Source organism: Plasmodium knowlesi (genome assembly GCF_000006355.2).
Source record: "Plasmodium knowlesi strain H genome assembly, chromosome: 9".
Classification (NCBI taxonomy): domain Eukaryota; phylum Apicomplexa; class Aconoidasida; order Haemosporida; family Plasmodiidae; genus Plasmodium; species Plasmodium knowlesi.
The window spans coordinates 1,248,094-1,274,313 of record NC_011910.2 but is presented as its reverse complement, the minus strand read 5'-3'; the positions used below and the strand labels follow the sequence as shown (position 1 = coordinate 1,274,313).

Sequence of the window (26,220 nt, the reverse complement as noted above, 5' to 3'; positions counted from 1 at the left end):
ACTCATATCCCTTTTAATTTGGATCTTCCTAATTTGTGCGATAAATTGTTTTCACTTAAGTCAAGTGCCATATTTTATGGTACACCTCTTCCTACCGCATCTGCCTCCACAATGGAATGTTTCATGTGCGAGAGCGAGATCCTTCCAACGCTGAACACATTCATTGTGTTAGACATAGTAATACAAATGTTAAAAGGATGTAAAGGTGGGAGCAGCAGAGCAGAAGGGGGGGAGAAAAAAAAGGCGCTCTACTTAACAAACAAAATTATGATGGAAGCATTCCCCCCCAATTTTAACTTCATCTTGGCCTTCTTAAATGGGAAGGTTAATCACAACACGGCGAAGATCTCACAGGGGGAAGACCTACCCAACGTAGTGGAAGGGGGTACTCAACCAGATGAACGAAATGGAGAGAGAAACTTCGTTGAGCATACCACCCAGTGGAATATCCACAAGGTGAAAGACATTAAAAAGGGAACAGTCGAGAGAGTAACTTATTTCGAATCCCCAATGAAGGAACATCTGAGCGTGGAAAAATTTAGACAGATCCTAGAACGGATACACATAAAGTATATCGAAGGGGACGAAGGAGAAAACGACGAAAGGGAGATGAGGCATTTGCAGGAGAAGCGATTGGGGGAGAAGACCCTGACTGAAACACTATACAATTTGAATGAGAGGAAAGAATACAACTGGGTTATTGTTAATTTGGCCTTCCTCTTCGTAAAGGATAAAAAGAAAATAAATATATACGCCGAAAATCTTTCTTTGCATTATTTGTATGAGAAAACCAAGGATACTTGTACTGATAGTCTGAACACCACCAAGGAAATCCTCTTCTCATCTCAGAATACAAATAATTTTCGAAATATTCCCACGGAGAGGGAGATATATGATGTGCCCTTCTTTAATAACATCCTCACTGTTCACTTCTGCTACTCCTTTTTGGTGAATTTTTATGAACACCTAAATCACCATCAGCTGGAAGATACCATATGCAATTCGGTCGAATCACACATGGGGAGAACCTATAGGGATACACAGTGTGATATGAATAAGGGCGAAGTCCCCAGGGGTAGGAGTACTTACCGCCCGCGTGGAAGAACCCATGACCGCAACACAGAATCAACGGACAGGGTGCGTACAAGTGATCAGTGCACTATTGCAACGATATTGAATTCCAACAATTTGGAAAAGCATTCCATCAGTAGGAAACGAAAATTGGAGGAGATTGAAGGAGGAGAGTTACTCAGTGGTAGCCATTCGGGTACACCCCTTGGTGACAGGGAGAGAAGTACCCCTGAGGAAGGAAGTACAACTGATACCGCTCCGAATGACGGTTCAGAAGGGGAACAGTACATCCACCTGGAACACCCCCACGTGGAACACCCCCACGTGGACAATCTAGACAATCACCAACACCTGCAGAATTTACCCTACCTACCCAACGATGATCTCAGCGGAGAACACATTTCGAAGAACACCAAAGCTCATGAAGAGGATTTCCTCAACCCTCGGAAGAGAAAGAAAAAAAAAGGAAACATAAAACATCTATACACCTTTGACGTAATCCCAAAATCTGAAAAGTATAAAAAAATTTACATCAACATGTTATCTTTGTACTGCAATTGCATCTGTTTGATCTCCTGATATATGCCTCTTATGATGTGTTCTAAAATTCTTTTTTTTTTGTGAGAGACCCTTTCCTCGGTGTTACAGACATACATAGAAATATACATTTGTTTATAAATGAACATTCCTCCCGACAGAAACCTTTTGTTACTGTCTTTTCCTCGCAGTTACTTTGTAGATCATCTGCGAATGGGAGGGGGGGAAAAAACACCACCATCCAAATGCTTCACATCCATGGAGGAAGGTGATTCTATTTTTTTTTTTTCTTTAATGCGCTTTTTCTCAATCTTCTACGTTTCTTCTCTTCGTAATCCTTTATCTTACTTCTAGCTATGTCTTGCAAAAATAGTACATACTGGTTATGCTCCTTCAAATGCTCCCGTTCGTCAATCTCTTTGCGCATTTTTTCCTTTTCTTCTTCTTCCCGTTGTTTATTCACTTGTTCGTACTTTTCCTGTGCGGGTGATGGGAAGGGTGTTTACACACCAAGTGTGGCTGTGCAAAAATGGAGCAATAATTTTTCTCTTTTTTTTTTTTTTTTTTTTGAATGGGATATAGTAAATCACTCTTGGATCAGACCCTCTGGACATGTCTGTGCTTATGTGGGTAGATGCACTGCACAGTGTTATGATGAGTGCGTGGATTGGGGCCACCCATGTTGATTGATGTTGGGCGATGTCGTGAACATACTATTTGTTCGCGTTTCAACTGGATTGCCCTAAGCGATTCTTTAAATTCATTTTTTATTTGCTCCAATCTCTGCATCCTTTTTCTTCTCTCCTTTTTGTAATACTCGACGAGCTCGTCGTGCACGTTTTGGAGCTTCGATGAGGGGAGGGGGTAAGTGAGAAGGGGAGGGCTGTCAAGACAAAGTTCTAATGTAGTGGGTTCTACCGTGGTGGGCTCCACCACCGTGAACATTTGGTGGATTGTGCCTACTCCGTTTCACCTCTTCATGTGCCCGCAAGAATGGAGACGCACTTACGTTGTCGTTCCTTTTGTTTAGGAATGCTTTTATATAGTCGTTTATATTGGCATAGGATTTCAGATCCCTTTCCATCATATCCTTGCACTCCTTGGTGGAGTGGTGTTTGAAGTTCATCTTCATTTCATAACTGGAGGCATTCGCCTGGACATACTCCTTCTTGTACATGTAGTATAGCATCGACTTTACGAAAAATATTTTTTTCCTCCTTTCTGTGTTTTGGATTTTTTCTTGGATCACTTTTTTTTTTTTGTCTGTCGTTTCGATTTGCTCTTTTATTTGATCCTTCAGGATGTGCACTATTTGCTTCTTGTGGTACACGTTCTGCCTTAGCTGTTGAGGGGGGAGGTTGACGAACAGTAGGTGGTGATACACACACGCTCAGACTGATATGGACATGCCACCCTAAATACGTATGTCGTTCCACTTCACTCTTCCTTACATTCAGTAGTAGGTTCTGCTCCTCCTTGAAGGCATCGAGCTCCTTCACGACGGAGGCAAAATTTAACCTCTTCATATTAAGGAATATATTCAGCAAGAGAGAGCCATCTTCGATTATTTTGTTTCGGTTGTCCTGTTGGTTTGTGGGAGAGGGCAAATATCTAGGTTATTACAATTAAAAGCATTTCTCTTTTTTTTTTTTTTTTTTTTTTTTTTGAGGGGTGGGGTAGCCCGTGGGCTTAACCTTTAAGTTTCTGTCTGTGGGAGAGTTTTGGCACAAAATTTCGTTGGTCTCACTGAGGGCGTTAATGTACTCCTCGATTTTTTTTTTTACAACGTGGTAGTCGCTTTCATTTTCGCACAATTCGATTTCTTCCTGTAGGGTGTTGAAGCTGCGGGGCGGTTAATCAGGTAAAGGGTTAATCGGTTGATCGGTTGATTGTTTGATCGGTTGATCGGTTGATCGGTTGATCGGTTGGTCGGTTGGTCGGTTAGTCAGTTGACCCGGTTGATCGGTTGATCGGTTGATCCCCTTTGCAGGTCCCTCCCCCGCTCACATTTCCTTCCGGCTCTTCTCCGTGGACAGGTGGTCAATGTCGTTAGTGATGTACACATGCAAAATGTTTTTTTTTTTTTGCAACAACTCCCTCAGTACATGTAGAATGAATTTTATTTTCCTTAATCCTTCCGCGCACAGTATATTCAAGATAATCCTGTTAATGTTGTTGAATTGGATTTGCGCGTTTTTGTTCAGCTCCTCTTTGCCGCTCACGGGGAGTTGTTCCATGTTGCATTGCACATTAAGGAGGTATAGCTGAATTCACGTTTGGACCGCAAACTCCGTGTCAGGGAGGGGAAGAGGGCGCATATGACGAGAACATGTGGCAGCATGTGTCGGGGCCCTACCAAGTACACCCACTGTTTGCCTACGCATCCGAAAAAAAAAAACGTGTGCACAACATGTTTCTGCATACATGCAAGCACTTACAACTGCAGTGGCGCTTTCTTTTTTTTTTTTTTTTTTTTTTTTTTTTTTTTTTTTTGCTTAACGTTACGCGTCTCGGATAAATAACCAAAACTGTGAAGTGGCACAGTTGGCCAAGTGAAAGCAAAAATGAACATTCACGAATTGGCTACCCCCAATATCGACAAATTCGCATACGCATACGATAGGAATACGCCTTAACGGAGCGACGCGACGCGGCGGAATGAGAAAAACAGAGCAAGGAATTGCTAACCGTTCACGAACACTGAACAACAAATTGGGCCTTTTCAGTGAAGGAAATATTTTTCCTTTTTTCCTTTTTTTTTATTTTTTTTCGCAACGGAAGTGTGAGAAGTAAAGAGTGACACACAGAGAAAAAAAAAAATATATATTGCTTCACTCCGGACGAAGGAAAAAAGGCGTCACTCTCCGCGAAGTGTCTTCAGCTGAAAAAAAAAAAAAAAAAAGAAAAACAAAAAACGAAAAAAATAAGCAAGCGTCAAACAAACGAACGGACGAACGAATGCGGACACAAAGATAAACGTAAAAATGGGAGAGTATGTACAGGGAGAGAGGAAATCAACTTCACCGTGCGTAGCTGCATAGACGAGTAGCCATCATATGTACGCGTCTACACACGCGCCATTTTTAAGAAGGTTCAGGTGGGGGTAAGTCCTCCATCGTTGACAGAGCGAAGCCTGCGAGTGTCATCCTCCCCCACAAGTGTGAATTACCCACCAGTGCATCGTATCACCGGAAGGGGGGCGGAGGGAGCTTTGTTTTACCAGTTATTTGTAAAAAGGCGTTACTCAGAAACTGTCTGGTGTGTGCGTTCAGTGGATAGTGCATCCATATGCCTGCAACCTTGTGCGAAGAGAGTGTGTCACCGACATCGCCACTACCAGGCTGAACGAAGAGAAAAGTAAAGGATGCAGTGAAAAATGATAAAGTTTGCAGTGGGAATAATATGCTACTACATTGTGTACTGTGCTTATCACGTGTATCAAAATGTAAGAACCCCCATATATGAATACGCAAAGGATGTGAAAAAAAACGAAAAGGACCAGGAAGGATTACACGTGGGGGAGAAATATATTCATAGAGCATTCACAAATTTCCTTAAACAAAAGGATAAAGTGGATTATCACCTGTATATGTCGTGTGAAGAAAATATTGACTTGAATAGATACGTAAGTGAGAAAGACAAATTTTTGGAAAAAAATAAAAATTTTATTAATGTGCATAATTTTAACAACATATCATATGATTGGAATTATAGTGATCCTGTAGAAGGAGAAACAAAGTGGTGGAACTTCCTGTCGCCGAGGAAGTATCGTTCCGTTGAGGTAACCATCCCAAGTAGTCTCATAAAGAAGAACAAAGAAATTTACCTCCACATACTTACCTACGTGAATGGAGAACTCTACAGGCATGGGTTCGTCACTAGTATACTGACGAGGGAAAAAGTCGGGGCAAAGAAGTCGACTGCCAAGGAGAAGTACCTCTGGGAGCGCCTCCTAGAAGAGGAAGAAGAAATGGACGACTATAACGATGATGGGAATGATGACATGGAAGAAAGTGAAGATGATAATGATAATGATGATGAGGACGAAGAAAATGAACAGAAGACACAGACAGATGACTCGTCAAACGATAGGCAAAGGAAAAGCGTGAGCAAACAGACCCAGGAAGGAGTAAAAAAAAAAAATAATAAAATGAAAGCAAAAAAAAGGCCAGTAAAAAAAAAAAAAAAAAAAAAAAAAAAAAATTTTTACATTCCCAAGAAAGTCAAATTTGGGCCTGTCATCGAGCATAATGATATTAACGTAAATAAAATTGGATTTTTCTCCAACATATTTCTGGATACAGAAAATAGTGTGTACCTTTTGCCAACCTACTACAATGATCATCTAACCCCGGAAGATGAATATGAACTATTGCAAATAGTATGGGAGGGAGAGAAGGAAGATGTAATTGCAAGGAAAAGAAAAAAAAATAACACACAACATGATCATGTGACCAAGTCGGATGACAACTATACGCATCGTGGAAATATTATCGAAATTGAGTTATCCCCAATTAGCCTCCCCCAGTTCAATCTGTACAACATTATCCTGTTCAACATAAATTACGCGAAAGAAAAATATAAATTTGTAACTTACGATTTGGATAACTTGATCATACACTTTTGTGGAAATATATATTTGTGCCTCATCATATTTATTCTTTGTTTCATCCTTTTGTTAATGGATCTCATGGCTCTATTATTTGATTGGTCTAGATGGAACAGGGTGAATGACTTATATTCCTTCCCATCCTATACCGTTCATTTTAAGTTAATCTTTACCTTGTTCATATTTCTTTATTTGAAAAATAAAAATAGTTGCAATATATTGATGGTGTTTTGCGTGGCGAAGATGGCCGTTTGCCTTTGGAAGTTACTGGACCATTACGACATTGAATTTATGGAAATTCATCCTTACGTGCGCATTACGAGGAATATCGAGGAGATCAGTAATATCGGCGAAAGGGGAAATGAAAATCAAAGCATCGACAAGGGTGCCATTATACAAAAAAATCAGTTTCGGACTGAATTGGAGAACATTGAAACATATATAAAAATGAAGATGCCAAATGTGATGTTCTGCACAGTAGTATCCATGTGTGCATACAATTTTATATACACTCAGTATGAATCAATTTACGCCTTCATTATTCACTCGATTGCTATTTGTTCATATATTTTTAACTTCGTATTTATGTGCCCCCAGATTGTCCGAAATTATTACACCAGAACGGTGGAGCGTGTTCCCCTATTTTTTCTCTTCTTCCTTTTTTTATATGCACTCATGGATGATCTGTTTGTGCTCGTGCTCCGCATACCCCTTGTGCACAAGTGGAACGCACTAGGTGATGATATCGTGTTTTTTATATTTTTCGTTCAATATTGTGTATATAAGAAGGGAAAGTCCCGGGTGGGCTCCGGCGAGGTGGCCGCGGCACCCCAGGGCGCCAAGCCGCAGCGCGAGTCTAAAAAGAAGAAGTGATGCGAAGAAGTGATGTGAAGAAGTGATGTGAAGAAGTGATGTGAAGATGTGATGTGAAGATGTGATGTGAAGATGTGATGTGAAGAAGTGGAACAAGTAGCGGGGGAGGAAGCGAGCAAGGAAATAGGAGAAGCGGTGAATGAATCAGCAGACGAGTTAGACATTTTCTGGGATATACATCGACGGCGGGGGGAAGGGGAGTTCCCCCGGTAATCCATAAAACGGGGATGTGACGTTGCAATGCAACAGATAAAACCTCGACGTGATTTTTCCAAAACAGCGATATGGTATGCGCAATCATCACCACATGCGCCCATGAAAATTGACACTTCTATTTAAATTATTTTTAATCATAAGTATGTATCCCTGTATACACCCCCCCCCCCCTCACACACAGCTCATTCGTTTTGTTTTATTTTGTTTATTTTATTTTTCCCCCCTTTTGTTTTGTTCATTTTGTTCATTTTGTTCATTTTGTTCATTTTGTTCATTTTGTTCATTTTTTCAAGGTGCGCTCACAATTGTATTGCAGGCGCGTTCTCTCCATTTGGTCCCCTCGTTTGGCCCAGTTTTCCCTAACGTTAATCTTTTTTTGTCCCTGTGTTGTGCGTGCCACTTGTGTGATTTCCTGTACGTGTGCACGCCATTTGTTTTTCTCCTCTGAAAAAACATTTTTAAAGCAGCCTTTTCCAATTTAGGGGAAAAAAAAAAAAAAAAAAAAAAAAGGGAAGATAATGTTCTTAAATTTAAATACCATTTGTCATCTTCCCCTAAAAAGAGGTCTTCCCTTTGGTGATGAATTTTGAACAACTCCCTTGGAATGACTGTTCAGCAATGGGCTATTTTTTTTTTTTTTTTTTTTTTTTTTCGCTACTAAATTGTAGTAGGGGGTATATAGAAAACGTGGGAATGTACAGTCTCAGTGAAATACCTTCTACATGCGGACTAGCCGTACCGCACCTGCTAGTGACCTTCATTAGGGTGCCTTCGGCGGATACGAAAAAGCGAACGAGTGTGGTAAAGCGGAAAAAGTCGCCATAATACGTGTTGGGTCCCGGGGTTATTGGAAAATGGTACGTATCGTTACCGGTGTACCAGATGACCGGCCTCGTCTCCCTACCAACCTTTATATACGAGTATTATGCGAGATGCGAGTGAGAAGATTCATTTATTTTCCTCTCACGAGGTGCATTCAAGAGGGGGCGTACGTTCAAATGTATTCGTGCTTGGGCCTATAAAATTAAATGAAGATATTCTCTCACGCAAGACTCTAAGAAGAAGAGAAATTCCCTCCTCTCCTTTGTTAAAAATAAAAAAAATACTAAGAACATAAAAATATAGGAGGCGGGAAAACTCCTGCAGAAAACTGACAGAAGGTTGTTATGTTATTTGGTTGCCTAATTTGCCCGTTTACCTAATTGTGGCTTCCCCAATTGCAGCCTCCCCAATTGCAGCCTCCCCAATTGCAGCCTCCCCACTTGTGTCGCTTTCCCCCCACACTGAGAAAGACGAAATGACTGATAACTGCCTGTACGTTCATAACTTAACAAAAAATGTAAGCGAAGATCACCTGAAGGAAATTTTTATGAACTTTGGGAACCTAAAGGATATCCACATTTCGGTCGATGAGGAAAATGTAAGTGGGACGAATGGCGAGGAAAAGTTCATATGCGCGAAAATAAAATTTGAAAACGAAAAGGATGCGAAGGCTGCAAAGGAACATATGAATGGTGGACAGATTGATGGGAAAACTGTTTCGATAAAATATGAACATGAGGGGAAGAGTAAGGGAAAGCATAAACATACAAATAAAAAGGACAGCATTAAGAGGGAGCATAAGGAGAGGGATAGCGGTGAGAAAACAAAACGCCTGAAAGATGATCGCAGATCCAGCTCGTCCGCTTCGCGCGTATCGGAGTATTCCAGTAGGAGATCCTCCAGTACACAGGTGCGACGGAAGAAAAAGAGTACCCGAAGAAGGTGAGGAGGTATGTTACGAAATAAAAAGTGTGACTCTACACATGCTTATACAAATTCTTGTTTGGAATTTGATACATTTCCTGTGGAGCAACTCCCACCTGTTGAAGTGTCCCACGCGGTATGTCACTGAATTGTTTACCAAAATGAAGAAAAAGAACACGCCACATATAAACACACCAGTTGTTTCAAGTTGAGACAACTTGGCAGGCATTCACAAAACGTACAAGGGTGTATAAAAAAAAATTATCCAAGGAAGGGCAAATCCCCCAGGAGAATAATCCTATGCCAACATCTGCACGTTTGTTGGAAAAAAAAAAAAAAAATGGTTTAACTGTGGACAGAGTTTATTTGAGTAACTCGTTAAGCGAAATTTCGTTTTTGCAAAATGGAGGGTTTTCCTGCCGTATTTGGCAACCCATGGTACAGTCAGCCAAAATAACAAACACAAAAAAAATGCGCATATTCTAGTAAAAAAAAAAAAAATATATGAACTGTATAGAAAAAAAGTATGAACGGTTCAGAAAAAAAGTATGAACGGTTCAGAAAAAAAGTATGAACTGTTCAGAAAAAAAGTATGAACTGTTCAGAAAAAAAAGTATGAACTGTTCAGAAAAAATAGTCGCCGCTTCGGGTGCCACTCCGCACTGTGCAGCGAAAGAGATACGTAAAAAGCATGTTTTCCCTTTTTTTTGGTTCACTTATTTCTTCTCCTTTTTCCTTTTTTTTACGTTATAAGAATGTCAACCGTGTATGGTGTGTCGCCGACGCGGTATTCGTTTAGTATCCTCTTTTCATTCTTGACAACGCCTTTAAGGACTTTTAAAATTTGTATCTACATAAGAAAGGAGTGAAAAAAAGTGTGTAAAAGAGTGAGCAAAAATGTGGAAACGCACTTTCACGTGGTGCACGTTCTGTGGCTACTCCACGAGTTGTGAGCCAGACACACACACAAACACACAGGGGAATTTCCCCCCCCTCCGTGAAATTATCTCACCTGAAATGTGCACGAGGACTGGGGGTACTTGTCCAAATTCATCGGCGACAAGTTCGTCATATAATCCGCCCGTTTCAAATCGGTTAGGGATAGTGAATTGAAAACTAAATTTGCTCCGCGCACAAAGTGAGACACATACAGCAGGGAAAACTGCAACATGCCGAGGTAGTTATTGTCTGTACGGTCAGGTAAATTTTTAAAAACAATTCTGAACGCAAGTATCAACATATCCACTATCGTACCGTGACAGTCGGCAAACACTTCGCCGTTTTGCAATTCAAAGTGGTACATAAATTTGATCAATTCTGTAAGGAGCTCGAAGCTGGTGCTCGTCTTAACATTTCCGGCGAAAGTTAAATTTGACATAGACGTGCGCAGCGTAGACAGATTGCCACTGTCTATCAAGGGGGCCATCACTTTGAATGTCTTGATCAAGTGTATAAGGTCGTGTACGCTCATCACGTTGCAGTGTGAACTTGCGTACCTCGTTACGTTTTTCAACATTTTTTTTTTCTCCATTTGGATTTCCCTCCAGCGGGAGTTCATCACCTCTCGCGTGAACGCAGGTGTATCGGTCGCCATAACAGATCCCGTTGCTTCGTTCGTGTTTTCTGAAAATTCCTGGGGGGGTGTAAAATGGCCACTCCTCAACAGTCGTTCATAGTTGACTAAAAATTCCGCAGTGAGGTACGCATTAAAAGGGGTGTAAAAGGAAAATGGAAATTCAACCCCTAAAGGGATCCTCTGAAGGAAGATACATAAATCAACATACTGAAGAAGAAATAATAAGCAGTAATTGTATTTAACATAATTGACAAAGTAATCATAATGGGTGGGGATATGGTCTCCATGTTGATGCGTTCCCAATGCATTCTTCATTAACAGCCGATGGCTCAATTTGTTGAATAACTGGGGGAAGGAAAAATTTGAAAAAGGAGGGAAACCACTTGTCCTGTTATCCTTTAGAAATTTCGTCAAGGCGTAAATACAGTTTAGCACAAAGAATGTTTTATACATTTCGAAGTGTCGATTTATTAATTGGTAGAGCTTGTCCATTTTCTCAAAGTTGTTTGTGATTTGCTTTCTTTCGGCCAGTAGATCCTTGTTGTTATTTTCTACTGCTTCTTCCACTTGAAAAAATTCCATCTTTTTTATAGCTCTCATCTCCAACATATGGTAATTAAATTTGCTGATAATAATGTAGGGCATAAGAGGAATGGCGCTGGTGCATGTCATATGATCCATGATGAACTGATTGACCACGAGGTATGTGTTGGGATTAAAATTTAAGAAGGACAAATAATAAAAGCACATGATACATTCTTCTATCTTCCCCTGATTTGACCAGTGTGGTGATTCGCTCAGGACAGTTCTCAAGAGTACACTCTGGAGATGTTCGAAAATGGAGCAATTCCTACCACTACACAGGATGAGGAAGAAATCAAATTTTCTCTTTTCAAAAATTAACTTCAAAATTATTTGCAACTCATTAATTTTAATCTTCTTGCTATTATACATTAAAAAGTTTTGAAAAATATTAAATATGTTTCGATCTAGGAATGTATTTTGGAATACTTTTGAGAATCCCTTTAGTAACGTACAAAAATCGAGGGCGTTCATTTTTACCTTTCTTCCGTAATTCCCTTGGGCGTAAAAAAGGAGGCTTTCCTTCAGAAGGCGTACTATCGGGTCGTACATCGTACGTAAGTGGGTTTTCTCCTCAATGGAGGTATTCACATGGGTGTCGTCTACCCTCACAGCGCCTTCTTTCCCCGTGCGTTTCTCCATCTGAAGCGTTACATCACCTACCTCTTCATCGTAAATATTTTGACAATTTTGCTCTGATTCGATGTGTCTAGCAGGTTGCAGGTTACACCAAATGTTGCTCTTCTTCCACTGGGTGACTTTCACCAGGGCATCATAAAATTGCAGTACCATGCCGACCTCTTGCAGATTAAAATGCGCCCTCAATTGGGGTTGTTCCCCTTGGGTAGCTTTTTTCCTCACGAGGTGATCATTCAAACCATTCGTAACATTCACCGTTTTAACTTCTACACCTTCAGCAACCAACTCGTTCTTTTCTCTCTCCCTGGATATTTCCGAATTGTAATTCACATCTTGCATGACCTGCAACTTCGTCTCAACAGCAGCCTCCCTGACGGCTGAACCCAAGTTCATCACAGTGGAGTAAAAGATCCCTTCTGATATCTCCCCTAATCGAATCATTTTTTTTAAATTAAAAAGGAAGAGGGAAAGTACCTTCCCACTGAATCTGTCCTGGAAATTTACTCGTGTTAAGAGAGCCTCGTAAAGTTGGAGTCTCTGACATTTTGTTAAATTCATTTGGTAGAAGAAGGCCATTCTGTCCATGGTGCTCAATGTGTTGATGATTAAGAGTAGTTCTTCGTTTTTTACTTTTTCTGCTTTAAGGTAGAGTTGGAGTAGTGTGTACACGTTCTCTTCGTTCAATTGGATTACTCCATCTGGGGGGTGAGCGCTTGCCTGCGTGTAGTACAGTTCAGGGTTACTTTGCATGCTTACTTTGGTTCTTCCTTGCGTGGCCGCCTCGCCCCCCCGTAGGAGCCCCTCGCTCTGAATGCTCAGAAGAGAAACAGCTAAGTTATATACGTCGAACGAACTAGACGTTGCATCCACTTTGTTCTTCACAAGAGATTCTAGCAAGCGGAGGAGCTCTCCATCTTTAACTCTCTCCCTAAGGATAAATTTCGCAATTAAGCAAAGTCCATGGAGATCCACAAATTCGTCATTCTTAATTTTCTTTATGAGACAATTTGTGATGATGTAATTAAAGTTTCTCTCTCCTTTCACTTTCAAATTTAAAAAATAATTTACATACACACATAATCTGATCAGAGATAATCTGTCTACGTTATGCTTCACATAGGAACGTATCACCTGAATCACATGTTCGTTACGATAATTGTATACACTATAATGTTGAAGTACCTGAGTTATCTTATTTGCAATTAGTCGGTCCTGTTTGGGTATTCTGTTTTGTATAGAATTTATTACATCCTCTTCATGTTGCGCGAGGCAATTTTTTCTGATTACTTTTCCTCCTTCCCAAGGTTTCCCTTTTTCTGCGTTCTCCCCACGCGGGGGGTGGGGTCGCCATGATGAGATATCAGCACATGCAGGAGGCACACTCGAGGCTACTCTCCTCAGGAGTATCCGTTTCATCAAAGGATCTTACTTGGGGTTAGTGCACCTTACGGAGCAGTTCACCTTAGGAGACTTTGGATGTTGCTTGGAAGAAACCGCTAATCTAGCATCTCTGCATCTACCATATGGTCATGGAAACCAAAACACACCTGTGATCAATGCCGACGAAAAACTAACCAACAGTGTAACCCTACTTGTCCCTATCATCGGGTCGTACTAGGGGTGGCGATGGTCTCTGCCGCCCAATTTCGTGTAGGAAGAAACTTGCGGCGTTGTGAACCAAGTAGGTTGCGCAATTACACTTAGGGGGGGGTGAACACTTCTATGGGTACCTCATATCCACCTATGGAGGGAGATATGCATACCTTCCCGCGTAGTGATGGGGGGATAAATTTATATCTTTTCTTAATTGGTTAAGTCGACTTTTGTGAGGGAATGTTTTTGACAAAGGGAACGTTGCGGTGCACAGGAAAAAAAAAAAAAAAAAAAAAAAAAAAAAAAAAAAAAAAAATTATCACATATAAACGCAGCACATGTAGAGGTGAAAAACGACACTGAGTAAAAAAGTTAGGGGCACAGAAAGAAAGTTGCTCATGTGCCCCTCCGCATTCTTCAACTTTTGCCCGCCTGGTCAATCCTTTTTATTAATGTCTCCGAATAACCAGGAGTGTAGTAGTTGATTATATCCTCTGGAAAGGAGTTGTTGATGGTGTTTATCTCCATTTCGATTTTCTTGGCCTCCTCGGAGTTTTTTATTTCCTGCACGGGGAGAGGTGGGAAGGATTCACCGGAAGGGTATGAGGGGTTCACCGGAAGGGTATGAGGGGTTCACCGGAAGGGTATGAGGGGTTCACCGGAAAGGTGTGAAGGATTCACCAAAAATGTGAGAAGCGGTTGCGCAAACGCATGTGTTAAGTACGCAGAAATTTGTGTAGATGTAGGCGCGACCCACCTGGAGGTACTTGAGGCAACCGGACTTGATGAAAGACTTCTTATAGGTGGGGTTCTTCGGAACAATTTTGGCGAACTGACAGATGCAGTACTTGGCTAGCTTAGCTGTGGCTTTCAGAAAAACGGGTTCTAAGGACTCCAAATCGATGACTTTCTGAATGACGCTTTTGAAGGAGAGCTTTACTTTCTTTTTCAAGTCATCAGAGGAATCATTCGCATTGTACAAATTTACAAAAATTATTAAGAGGTTCTCATCGGATAGTTTTTTAGCGTGAGAAGAAGAGTGTTTGCCGATATTGCCAAGGGTCCACACGCATGCAGCTTTGATGTAGTCTTCCGTTTCTTCAATTAAGCACTTTTTCAAAATAGGAATAGCATTAGATAAAATAATATTTAAGCTTAGTGACTCAGAAAAGGAGGCAATAAAGCCAATACATAGGATAGCAGGCAGTCGAACACTACCCCTGGATGATTCTTCAATGCATTCACATAGGAAGGGAAGACTACCTGCACGAGAAATTATTTTGCAAATATCTTCATTGTGTTTGCTCATTTCTTTTAAACAGTTGGCACAATTTTTTTTTACAACATCATCATTATCATTTAGTAGATAAATAATTTTTGGAAAGATATCATTTTCAATGATAAGTTCGGTTAAGTCTTCTTTGTGTTTCGCTATTTGAGCTAGACAGTTACATGCATAACGTTTTATTTGTACATCTGTGTGGTCTAAGAATTTTATAAGATGTGGGAGAGCATTATTATCGACTACCTCTTTTGCAATTTCGTTGGTGTGTTTACTCATTTCCGTTAATATGTTCAATGAACTTCTGATAAGGTTTATGTCTTTCTCTTGTACGGAGAGAATTACCAAAGGAATGATCCCCTTGGCCATGAGTTTATTGGACAAATCGACGTCATTCTTCACTATGGAACAAAGTGCATTTATACATCCTTCCTTTAATCTCACATCATATTCATCCAAACAGTCAATAAGATTATCAATACAAGATTCTTCTTCTGCAACTAGATTGGCTAGCTTGGCATTATGGCTAGCTAGACACTTTAATGTATTGGCACAATTTTTTCTGTAATTTTTATTTTCATGTTTTAAACAGTAGACTAAATGTGGTAAAACATCATTTTCTAAAATTGTTAAAGCCACTTCCTCAGAATGGCTAGCCATCTTTGCTAAAATCTGAGTCGCATTTTGTTGCACCATCGGAACCTTATCAAGAATCAATGGACGAATTAAAATTATTATGTCTGTGTTAATTATTATTTCCATGTTGTGTGCCTTTAGACACATGTCATATATGCTTTGAGTAAATTGGGTTCTGGACCTATTGTAGTCCTCAAATATCTGCTGAATATTTTTGTTCATTTTGGGCACCGATTCGAGAAGGTAATAAATGGACAGGGAAGTCAATAAAAATATGCAAAGGAGAGCGGGTCGTAATTTGGTATACCTTTGGGGGCACGCTCAACGAAAGTGGATTCTTCTCCAGCGGAATCGAATAGACGGACATTAAATTGAGTTATGTGCAAACAGAGAGAAAAAATAATCAGTGCGCCTGCCCTTTATCTTTGCATCATTCTTCTCCTTACGCAAAGGGGAGAGGGGGGGGGAAGTGACCCTCTCGTCTTTCCCATCCAGCCGTTAACAAAGGGAAAATTAACAATACACAGAAGGATGGAAAGGTGAGGGGAAAAACCTCTCAGAATGGGAAGGAACAGTAAGGTACAGTTCTTTCTCCTCTTTCCGTTGGCCGATAATTGAGGAGGACCCTGCTCATTAGTATGTCTATAAACCTCACACCCGCGTGAATCGCGTGCACAGAAAAAAAAAAAAAAATAAAATAAAAAAAAAGAGGACGAAGAAGGGTAAAAGGTAAAAGTTGAGATAGTGTCTACTCGGGGGAGGCTTTTCCCCAGAGAATTTGCATTGCCGTTTTCTTTTTCCGCGTGGAGCAATTGTCTACTTTTACCTCTCCAAAAAAAAAAATAATAAATAAACAAGTAAATAGAAAAATAAAAAAATAAATAGAAAAATAAACAAATAAGTAGAAAAATAAATGAAAAAATAAAATAATGTCCTAGTTACTTACAAACTTTGTCTAACCTTAAAATGGGTTCCCCTGTCAACCCCCGCATTGTCTGACACATCCTTGCGCATTCCTTTTGTAAAGATTCCCCCCAGAGGGGTACTCCGAATAAACCAACAGTGATCCGTTTTGCAGGCGTGTGAAGATGGCCCTCGAATAGTTAGTGAAACCTATGAGGAGTACACAACGCCTGTGCCGAGGTCGTCTGGTGACCATCCCGTTAAGATGAATACTAATATATGTTTACCCTCCCCGGAGATGCCTCAAAATATGTCGTTCCCTACTTTAGGGGATCCCCCAATCATCCCCTCGTTCACCACATTGTGTATGCGCAAAGGACACGTCGAATAGTGAGAATCAATCATTTGAGAGACCATTTATTCACTCTCCAACGGATACATATGGTTAGAGTGAAGGGTTAATGCTTGACAAGTTTCACGACTAAGTCCATCCAACCTATGGGTGCACTTGTTTTGGAGCTCATTTGGACAGGTTACAGTTTTTTTTTTTTTTTTTTTTTTTTTTTTCCCGCTCAACTGGTGTGTGGCGCGTATTTCTGAAAAGGCAAATGGTGTGCACGGGTGATTCGTCCGGTGATCGATGGGGTAAGTACATTTGTTCCTCCTCCTGTTTGACTGTTTTTTTTTCTCCTCTTTTTCATATGTAAGACTACTAATTGTTCCAAAAAAAGAAAAAAAAAAAAAAAAAAAAAAAAAATCGGAGCAGCTAACCAAATTAAAAAAAAAAAAAAAAAAAAAAAAAAAAAAAAAAAAAGCTCACACCAAGCAGAACTTCTCTTTGCATTAACTCCACCTTTTTGTTGAACAAACTATTTCGTCATACAAACTGTGCGAATGCCTCATGTGTATATAGTAAAATGCGGGGAGAAGAAATTAATAATAAATAAATAAAAAAAACAGAAAAAGTGAAAAAAGAAAAGAAGCATACAAACGCGCTAGCTACGAAGGAGTAAACCCATATGTATGTACACTTGGAGGAAAACAAAACTCAGGCTTACATGTGAGAGTGGTCTATCAAAAGTACGAACAGGCCTGAACTATACGCTCCCATGTGAATTAACCTTCTTACACGATAACATGAATGGTGTGCACATCGCAGGTTGACCCTGTTATTTGCTCTCTTTGTGTATACAAAAAAAGAGGGGTAAGGGAAAAAATAAAATAAAATAAAAATAAAAAAAAAAATACACACAAGGAAAAACTTCCGTTTATGGGAGCGCGTAAAGTATGTGTACGCTTGGTGTGGTTCCCATGTGGTGTGTGTTTCGCGCTTTGCCGGTAAAGTATTAATCTGGTCAGCTGTTTTCATCGTTCCCGTTTGGCCGTTTAAAGAAGCGTCAAAGAAAAAAAAACTCTCTCTTGCCTTGAACAACGCGCCAAGCTGGAAAATGAAAAAGAACACAAACAATCGTAGCGACCCCAATGAGAGCAAAGATGATCAGCACGATGAATTCGAGAGTGGACCCGATACAGACAGAGAGAAAAACGAGGGGTCTAGTAATATTATGGTAAACTCAGGAAAAGTGGATGATCAGGATTTTAATAATTTTATCAATGAGGAATATTTGGATGGGTCAGAAGAATCTTCTTTCAATTTTTCCATTACCAAACCTATTAATTTGGATTATGCTACTGAGGGGAAAAAGTATGCTGTGCTGAAAGGGATGTATACTGAGGGGGGAGAGGATAAGGAGGGGGCCTTGAAGAAGAAGGTAGCTCCGATGGATGAGGCCAATCAGGTGAAGGAGTTAACCAAAGGGGCTGCACTAGTTGGTATCAACAAAGGGGGGGTAGCCCCGAAGGGAGATGGAAAAGTAGATCAAGGAGCTCCTTTGCCTGAGGAACGGAAGGAATCACACGGCGACCTAGACTGCATGAACGACGCGAATTCCGTTGGCACCAACTCTGCGGTGAATCTAGCATGCGTGGCGAGAAGTGAAACGGGGAGTGAAGTCACCCTAAACCCTGATCCCCTTGGTAGAATTCACCCCATAAGTGGGCAGCACCCAGCAGGTTCCATCCTTCCTGCTGTCACGACCCAGATGGAATTCCCAAACGAATACCTCAACAACAGTAGCATGGCGTCTAGTGTAGCTTATCGAGAAAATGAGCTCTGCTTCATCAAGTACCTAGTGGTATGTAACTTCAAAAGTTACGAGGGAGAAAATATCATCGGGCCGTTTTCCAAATTCACTGCCATAATAGGTCCAAACGGATCGGGAAAGTCTAACATAATGGATTGCATATGCTTCGTTCTAGGAATACATAATAAATGTTTAAGAGTAAAAAGCATGAAGCAGTTGATTCATCATAAGGAAAATGAGAAAGTGGAGTTGCTGAAGAAGAGGAAGTGCTATGTGAAGCTTATCCTGGAATGCAACAAGGAAACCGTCGAAATAAAGAGGACACTAAACTATAGGGGTGGAAGCAACTACTACATTAATGAGAAGCTAGTGGAGCATAAAGAGTACATTGCCTTTTTGAAAAAAAATCGAATAGAAACGAAAACGAAAACGTGCCTGATTTTTCAGGGAGATATAGAAGATGTAATAAATAAGAAGCCAAACGAGCTAGCCAAATTGTTCGAATATATCAGCGGGTCAGATGAGTATGAACAAGTTTATGAAGACATGAAGGAAAAACTAAAGGAGAAACAAATGACATGCAAACGTTATCTCAATGAAAAAAAAAAAATAGAACAAGAAATCAAAATACATAAAATGCATATTAATGATAATATCGAACAGAACCAACTGAAGGTGGCACATGAAGAGGATGTGAAGACATTCTACCTTTTCAGACTTTACCATCTTCATAGGAAAAAGGAAAAACTGAAGGAAGACCTAGTCACCTATAAAGAGGAGAAAATCGAATTCGAACAAGAGGTTCTGTGCAAAGACAAGGAGATTGCTAACCATTTGGAGAAAAACAAACTGCTAAGAAAAAAAGCTCTACTTAAAGTGGAGGAGGAAATTAGGAACTACCGGGTAGAATTGAACAAACTGAAAGTTGCCCTCAACGAAATTAATGAAAAAAAAAAATTCAATCAAGATTCTCTGGTTAAAGTATTGGCTAACCAGAAGCTACAAATGAACATACAAACCCACTGCACTAAATTTTCCGAAAATCTACACGAACAGGTGAAGGAGCAGACTAAGAAACTTCGAATGGAAATTTCAAACAAACTGGGTGTCATCTTAAAATTCATGGAAAAGTACAACCACGTAAAGAGTTACATTCAGGAGAGACACACAACAATTTTTGATAACCTTATGAAGGTTGAAAAGAGTTTGCATTTAAACAGAGGTGGAAATAAAGATGGAAAGACATTAGACATAGTCGAAGAGGAAGAATCCATATTTGAGAAATGCAACGTGTTAGATGTGATAGAAAATTTAAGTGAGTATAAAAAGTGTAAGGAGAAATATTTGTATCTCTGTGCTAACAGTAACATAAGCATTAACAACTACAACTCTTTGGCGAACGCTTTGAAGAAAGATATTAAGGAGTTGCAAGAAGAGTGCGATAATTTGTCAAGGAAGAAGCAGAAGGAGGTGCTTGATTACGAAGCGGAGAAACTTACCATGGATGAGGTCACAGGGCGAGTAAACACACTGAATATTTTAATCGAAGGAGACAAGAAAAAGATAGAAAATTTTAAAGTACAGTTGAGAGATCTCCACGAAACCATCTCACAGAAGGAAAAACGAATAGAACAACTGGACAAGGAAATAAATATATTAAATATACACAAGACTGAATTAATACATTTTGAAAAGAAAAAAGAAACCATTTCTAGTTTGAAAAATTTCTTTGGACAGGACCAGATATACGATGAGATCAGCTCCCTTTACGAAGTTAACAATCACGTTTACTTCAATGCTGTTAATAATGCGATTCATAAGTATAACAATTTTCTCGTTGTAAAAAATGTGGAGATCGCTGCAAAGTGCATTAAATACTTGAAGGATAATAAGCTACATAAGATGGATTTTATACCTCTGGAGAATTTTATAAAAAATTTAAAACGAATGAAGGGTCAGGGGATACATGAGGGAGAAGCACAGGAGGGGTATGAGGAGTTTACAACAGGACATGGTACATCCTTAGGGGAAAGGAACTCCGAGAGAAGGTGGCAGGAGCAAGATAACCACATGATGGAAAAAATAATGAATACATTTAAAAAGAAAAATATCGTGTTGGCGAATAATTGCCTCGTATGTGATGAACAGTTCAAGGTTCTGTTCGACTATCTGATAGGGAAGAACACCCTGATCGTTGAACGGATAAAAGACGCAGAGGAGATAAGAAGTAAATTTCCACAGATGAATGCAAATATGGTAACACTGAATGGACACATTATATCGAAGCATAACAATTTAATCGTAGATATATCATCTACACATGGAGAGAGAGAACGATATAGTAGCAGGAGACTTGACATCAGCATGTATAATAAGATACTCACGGAGAAAGAGGAATGCAAAAGTATGATCAGCGAGTGCAACCAGAAGATCATTCAAACGAATGAACAGATTAATAAAACGAATTATGAACTAGAGTTAAATAAAAAGAAAGTTGCTAGTTTGTTAATAAAAAAAGGAATCTTCGAAAAGGAAGTAGAAGGAAAGGAAGCGACGATACAAAATTACGAAGAGAGAATTATAAAGATAAAGGATGTACAAATAAAAAAAAAAATGGACAATCTACAAAAATACGAATCAGAGCTTATGAAGGAACGAAAGGGATTGGCATCTTATCAAATGGATTCTTTTAAAATACTCAATGAGAGGTTCCAGATGGATAATATTTACGAAGCTATTGAAAAAAATTCAAAAGAAATGGAGAAAATAGACGATAATATTGATCGCATAAAAAATAATATAAAAAAATTGAAAGACGACATTAACGAACTCACAGATAAGAAAAACGAAATCCAGCTCTTTCATAAAAAAGAGAAAATTGCCAACCAGGAAGAAAATATCAAACTGGATTTGTATAAATTGGATCAGGAAGAGAAAGAGCAAATGGATAAAATGAACGAAACGGAAAACGCCATTCAGGAGAGGGAGACTGAGCGGGGCACTCATCTGAAGAACCTTGGCCAGATTAATCAGGAGCTCAACGATTTGCGAGATAGAATAAATAGCAACATTGAAAAATATGAGAGCATGCAAAGCAAGGTAGACAACTGTCGGAAGAAGATTGTGATTTACGTTACGCTGGTTAAGGATCTGATAGGTGAATGCGATATGAATGGTGTCAATGTGTTCGCGGCGAGCTATGCCATTGCCGACGAGCGGGAAGATCAAGGGGATGATAAGGGAGCAGGCAGACATAAAGGAGGGCGGTCCACGCGCAAGGGTCGTGTGAGCAAGCTCCTGCAAGGGAGCGAGGAGGAAGACTCTGACGTGGGAAGTGCAGGAAGTGGAAGTAGTACGCGTGGTAGTGAAGATGAGGAAGAAAACCAAGTGGACATAACTCTAGCTAACATTTCCTTCGATGCGCTCCCAGATGAATTGAAGAAAATGGAGAAGGAAGAGCAAATCAGCAGAGAGGAGGAGAAACTTGAAAAGGAAATCGAAAAAAAAAAAAAACTTTTGAAAATGAGAAATATAAATACAAGTGCAGAAAAAGAGTACGAAAATTTGATCATCAAGTTGAAAAATATAGATGCTTCTTTATCAAACGAAAGGAAGGAATGTAATTTGTTTGAAAGGAATTTTCGAATTTTACAAAAAAAGAGGTCGTATAAATTCCTGCACTGTTTTAACTATATAAAGAATGTTATTGATAATGTGTATAATAATTTAACGTACAATGTGAAGCACCACGTGGGTGGACAAGCTTTTTTGGATCTATTCAATCTAAACGAATTCAATAAAGACGATGAACCCTTTTACTGTGGTATTCGATATAACAATATGCCACCCATGAAACGCTTCTTTGAAATAAGTGAGTTAAGTGGTGGAGAAAAAAGTATGAGTGCTCTGGCCTTAATCTTTTCTATTCAGAAATATATAAGTAATTCCTTTATCATTTTGGATGAAGTTGATGCCAATATGGATCCCATTAAAATGAGTGCCTTAGCCAGGTACCTTAACTCTATTAACAGCCAAGTCATCGTAATTTCCCTGAAGGAGAAATTCTTCAGTAAATGTCAGACTCTCATCGGGGTATACAAGAACAAGCATAAGAAGTGTTCTCGCACGGTTACGCTAGATATTTGCCGCTACCGTCAGGAGGCCTAACGAGCGTTCCGAGGTGAATTCGATCTGTCTCTCCCTATGTGAATTTATCGCATTGTAGTGAATCCCACCTTCTAACATCCTATGAACTGTTTTTTTTTTTTTTTTTTTTTTTTTTTTTTTAATACAGCCTTGGGGTGTACTCCTCCCTTGGCTCAGAAGTGCTTGAAATTGCGCAAATCCAACTTGTGATGGTTAAAGAAGACGATGACATGGTTCTCTATTGTTATGCTTCGGTTAACATATTTGATGAGGTACACATTCTCTAGTCCTTCATCCAGTAGGTACAGAATCCTGTGTTGATGGGAAAGGGCCAGCATCGTGATGTGTGTATGTTTGGGATAGGAGGGTAACGAATAATATACCCATGTTTATAGCATATGCCACACTGGTGCGCTATCCGTGTTGTATGGGGTGTAAGACTCACCTGACTAGGTCCACCAGAAGTTTAACTTTCTTCCCGATGGTCTTCTTCTCCTGGTTATCACAGGAGGCGTAGCTGCGGGTGGAAGGTTAGGGAGGCGATCCCCATTAGCATATCCTTTAAATAGATCTCCTAGTAGAACTTTTAGTAGACCCATGTATAGGCCCCTTTTTCTAAGAAGCTCTTCCTTTCTCATAACTTTTTCTCGCTCAAATAAGGGCAACGCTCAGGATGTTCGACCTACCCGGACATGTGTCTCACGAAATGTTGCAGGTGCCCCTCATTGACACCCAATTTCTTCAAAACCTCAAAGCCTAAAATTTTGTACACATCACATCTGCATTTTGATAAGAAGAAAATTGGAGGGGAAAACACGATAAGTTTGTGGTGTACTACTACATGTACCTGTATAGTTAACGTAAATTAAACTACGAATTGAAGGTGCGTTGAAAGGGGAGGCATTATGTTCTTCTCTCATACCTGTGGTGACAGCACGGGGCGAGGATGAAGTAATTTTCTTTGTCCTTGTTCTTGGTGTTATTCACTAGCATTCTATAGAGGGAAAGGTAGAGGTGCATTAAAACGGATGTAGCACTACTGAGAAGGTTAACCTAGGTGACTCCTCCATGAAGAAGTTTCCCCTCTCAATTCCACCGTGTCTATACTAACTAGTCCACCCCGTCCGGGGGTAGGGGAAATCGTTACCATATCCACACTTACCTAAGAGCTAAGTCGGTACCATTTCCACACAAGTGCTTCGTTATAAAGGTTACCTTTTTGCAGTGGAAATTTTCGAGGAAGTTGTTCATGTCATCGTATACTCTGCAAAGAAAGGGAAAAAAAAAAAAAAGGGGTGTAAGAGGGAGGAGAAAAATGGGAAAGATGTTCACTGCGCAGGTTGGCTCGTCAGTAGAATACATATAATATAATAAACATACACAAATATATATATATATATATATATATATATATATATATATATATATATATATATATATATATATATATATACGTGCACACATGTACACGCGCAGTGACATGCGCTTGTGGAACGGAGTGGCCGCTTATCCCTTCACGAACTTCAACAGGTTGTTATTCCCCTGGGTCAAAAAGGAGAGGAGCTTCTTTACGTGCACATCAAAATAGGTACCCAGTTGCATAAGGTTATTTCGCAGGAAGGTTTCCGTTATCAGGGCCCTCCCGTCGTTAGGCTGCTCGTCCGTTTTCAGTGGGTCGTCCACCTGTTCACCCTCTGGGGGGAAGACACCCCTGCCTCCTTCACCATCCAGTAGGTTACCCCGCAGGTTATCCGTGATATGGATCGAACCCCTCCAGTTGTACACCCCCTTGTAGTAGTAAAACTGAATTATATCAGGAATGAACACCAAGTGATCTCCTTCCCCTTTGAAACCATTTTCTGAAAAATAAATAAATTTTGATAAATGGAAGTCTGAGATGTCTGCCTTTATCCTGAGTAGATGTTCGTTTTTCTCTTGTGTCATTTGCATAAGGAAGTTTTTTTTTTCCTTTTTATTCCTCAGGGATTCCCTCTCGATTATCAGAAGTTTGCACCTCGCCCGTTGTTGGGGTGGTTCGGGTGATTGCCCTATGGGGTTCCTTATTTGCTCCTCCGTCTGAGTGCCCACTTTTTCTCCAGTCAGGGATACCTTTTCCGCGAGGTTTCCTTCCCCCCGTTGAGCCCTGCGCGAAAAAAACTTCTCCAAAATATCCACCAAGTCATCCATAATAAATTTGACCCATCGTGTCGTGTTGGCTTTCCCAGCACCCAACTCGATAAACAGGTAATCCCTCAGGGAGATGAATTTACTTCTATTACATGCTCTCTCATCAAACATACATTTGAAAATCCCAAACAAATCGTTGTTAAAATGTAGAAGCAAAAATATCATGTTCACATTTTGTAAATCATGTTTGTCTAAATTTTCCAAAAAAAAATATATTGATTTTTCACCTGAACTGTTCAGGTAATTTTTGTAATGAAAATTTTTATTTTTTAATCTTTTGATAATGCTCATTTTGCAGCATAAATAGATGACTGTATAGATGATGATGCTTATAATTTCATCTCTGCCGAGGTTTTCCTTCTCAATCAGTTGTTCGTCCGTGATGGTATCTTCCTTTTCGATGTTTTCCTCTTCATTTTTTTTTTGTTTCACGGGGAATACTTCCTCGTCTATAAATTGTAGGAGGTCTTGGCAGAGTCGATACTTGTGGATGTCTCCAATCCTTTGGAGGGTAAGAATGGGGAGTGGGTGTTTCTTCGTGGAGTTGCTATTTCTTCCATTTGTGTCTACCCCATCAACACCACAAATGTTTTCTCCTTCTGCTTCTGTTGTTATGCCAACGGAGGATAACCTCCCCAGCTGCTCCTTTACAAACGAGTTCTTTCCGTTCTTCCGGTGGGGCGTTTCCCTCAAATGGTATATCAATTTCTTCACTGCGCTAATATGGCCATCCAAGAATTGGTTGGCAATACTTAAAAGGGGATCTCCTTCGGGGGAGTCTTCCAATGGGGGTTCCACCATCGGTTGCCTCGTTGGCTCTTCACCATTTCCTTCCTCCTTTACTGCAACAGCAGGTACTGGACCGCTCGCTACAGCCGTCTGTACAGAAGTCGCTACTCCCCCTGGTAGCTCCCCTTGCACCTCTTCCTGCAGTTTTCTAACAAAATCCTCATCTCCCAACTTAGACAACAGATGCTCAACTCCGTGATTTAAAAAATGTTCTAAAATTATTTTATACTTAAGGGTTCGGAACTGATCGAAGGTAGTGATTCTTATTTTTTTTTTTAAAACCTGCAGAATGGTTTCGTTGAATGCCACATGGTATTTCCTCAGCTCTTCTTCGATATCCCCTTTGTCTATTAAGTAGCTACTCGTGTCATTGATGTTCGGGAAATAAAATGGGTTGTAGTGGAGATAAAGCGCCTTTAAATATAGTGGACATTTTTTCAAGTGCTTTAGTATCTCCTTTGTCGCACCCACAGTGTCATCGTGTGGAAAGGAATTCCTTTCCAGTGGACAGATGTGCTGCATTTTTGCTCCGCCTTCCTGTGCGTTGCTCGCGCTAACTGCGGTTGCTTTGTCAAGCGGATTTTTCGTAGACCATTTTTTTTTTTTTTAGTATACACCCACGAATCACCTACTTCCGGGGGGTACCCCAACTCTAAGTTTTCACCTCCGGGAATTCAAAATAGGAAGTCAC

General features: G+C 40.0%; 8 protein-coding genes across 8 annotated transcripts; 4 read left to right on the top strand and 4 right to left on the bottom strand.

The window, feature by feature from the left end:
• Window positions 1–111: 111 nt before the first annotated feature.
• PKNH_0929400 (conserved Plasmodium protein, unknown function) lies at window positions 112–1,650 on the top strand (the record flags this gene model as incomplete). The annotated part of the gene is made up of 1 exon (XM_002259281.1): window positions 112–1,650. The coding sequence occupies one exon, from the start codon at window positions 112–114 to the stop codon at window positions 1,648–1,650; it is 1,539 nt and encodes a 512-aa protein (XP_002259317.1).
• A 232-nt stretch (window positions 1,651–1,882) lies between these two features.
• Window positions 1,883–3,845, bottom strand: PKNH_0929300 (conserved Plasmodium protein, unknown function; the record flags this gene model as incomplete). The annotated part of the gene is made up of 6 exons (XM_002259280.1): window positions 1,883–2,086; window positions 2,323–2,454; window positions 2,618–2,950; window positions 3,060–3,191; window positions 3,303–3,450; window positions 3,616–3,845. 6 exons carry the CDS (start codon window positions 3,843–3,845, stop codon window positions 1,883–1,885), a joined length of 1,179 nt encoding a protein of 392 aa, XP_002259316.1.
• Window positions 3,846–4,984: 1,139 nt separating this feature from the next.
• PKNH_0929200 (serpentine receptor, putative) lies at window positions 4,985–7,090 on the top strand (the record flags this gene model as incomplete). Its single annotated transcript, XM_002259279.1, has 1 exon — window positions 4,985–7,090. The coding sequence occupies one exon, from the start codon at window positions 4,985–4,987 to the stop codon at window positions 7,088–7,090; it is 2,106 nt and encodes a 701-aa protein (XP_002259315.1).
• Window positions 7,091–8,603: 1,513 nt separating this feature from the next.
• PKNH_0929100 (RNA-binding protein s1, putative) lies at window positions 8,604–9,074 on the top strand (the record flags this gene model as incomplete). Its single annotated transcript, XM_002259278.1, has 1 exon — window positions 8,604–9,074. One exon carries the CDS (start codon window positions 8,604–8,606, stop codon window positions 9,072–9,074), a length of 471 nt encoding a protein of 156 aa, XP_002259314.1.
• A 720-nt stretch (window positions 9,075–9,794) lies between these two features.
• Window positions 9,795–13,265, bottom strand: PKNH_0929000 (conserved Plasmodium protein, unknown function; the record flags this gene model as incomplete). Its single annotated transcript, XM_002259277.1, has 2 exons — window positions 9,795–9,902; window positions 10,065–13,265. The coding sequence occupies 2 exons, from the start codon at window positions 13,263–13,265 to the stop codon at window positions 9,795–9,797; spliced, it is 3,309 nt and encodes a 1,102-aa protein (XP_002259313.1).
• Window positions 13,266–13,859: 594 nt separating this feature from the next.
• On the bottom strand, window positions 13,860–15,582 carry PKNH_0928900 (armadillo repeat protein PF16, putative; the record flags this gene model as incomplete). Its single annotated transcript, XM_002259276.2, has 2 exons — window positions 13,860–14,006; window positions 14,200–15,582. The coding sequence occupies 2 exons, from the start codon at window positions 15,580–15,582 to the stop codon at window positions 13,860–13,862; spliced, it is 1,530 nt and encodes a 509-aa protein (XP_002259312.2).
• Window positions 15,583–17,711: 2,129 nt separating this feature from the next.
• Window positions 17,712–22,574, top strand: PKNH_0928800 (structural maintenance of chromosomes protein 1, putative; the record flags this gene model as incomplete). Its single annotated transcript, XM_002259275.1, has 1 exon — window positions 17,712–22,574. The coding sequence occupies one exon, from the start codon at window positions 17,712–17,714 to the stop codon at window positions 22,572–22,574; it is 4,863 nt and encodes a 1,620-aa protein (XP_002259311.1).
• A 152-nt stretch (window positions 22,575–22,726) lies between these two features.
• Window positions 22,727–26,051, bottom strand: PKNH_0928700 (methyltransferase, putative; the record flags this gene model as incomplete). Its single annotated transcript, XM_002259274.1, has 6 exons — window positions 22,727–22,865; window positions 22,999–23,070; window positions 23,240–23,332; window positions 23,476–23,547; window positions 23,716–23,817; window positions 24,076–26,051. The coding sequence occupies 6 exons, from the start codon at window positions 26,049–26,051 to the stop codon at window positions 22,727–22,729; spliced, it is 2,454 nt and encodes an 817-aa protein (XP_002259310.1).
• Between the last annotated feature and the right edge of the window lie 169 nt (window positions 26,052–26,220).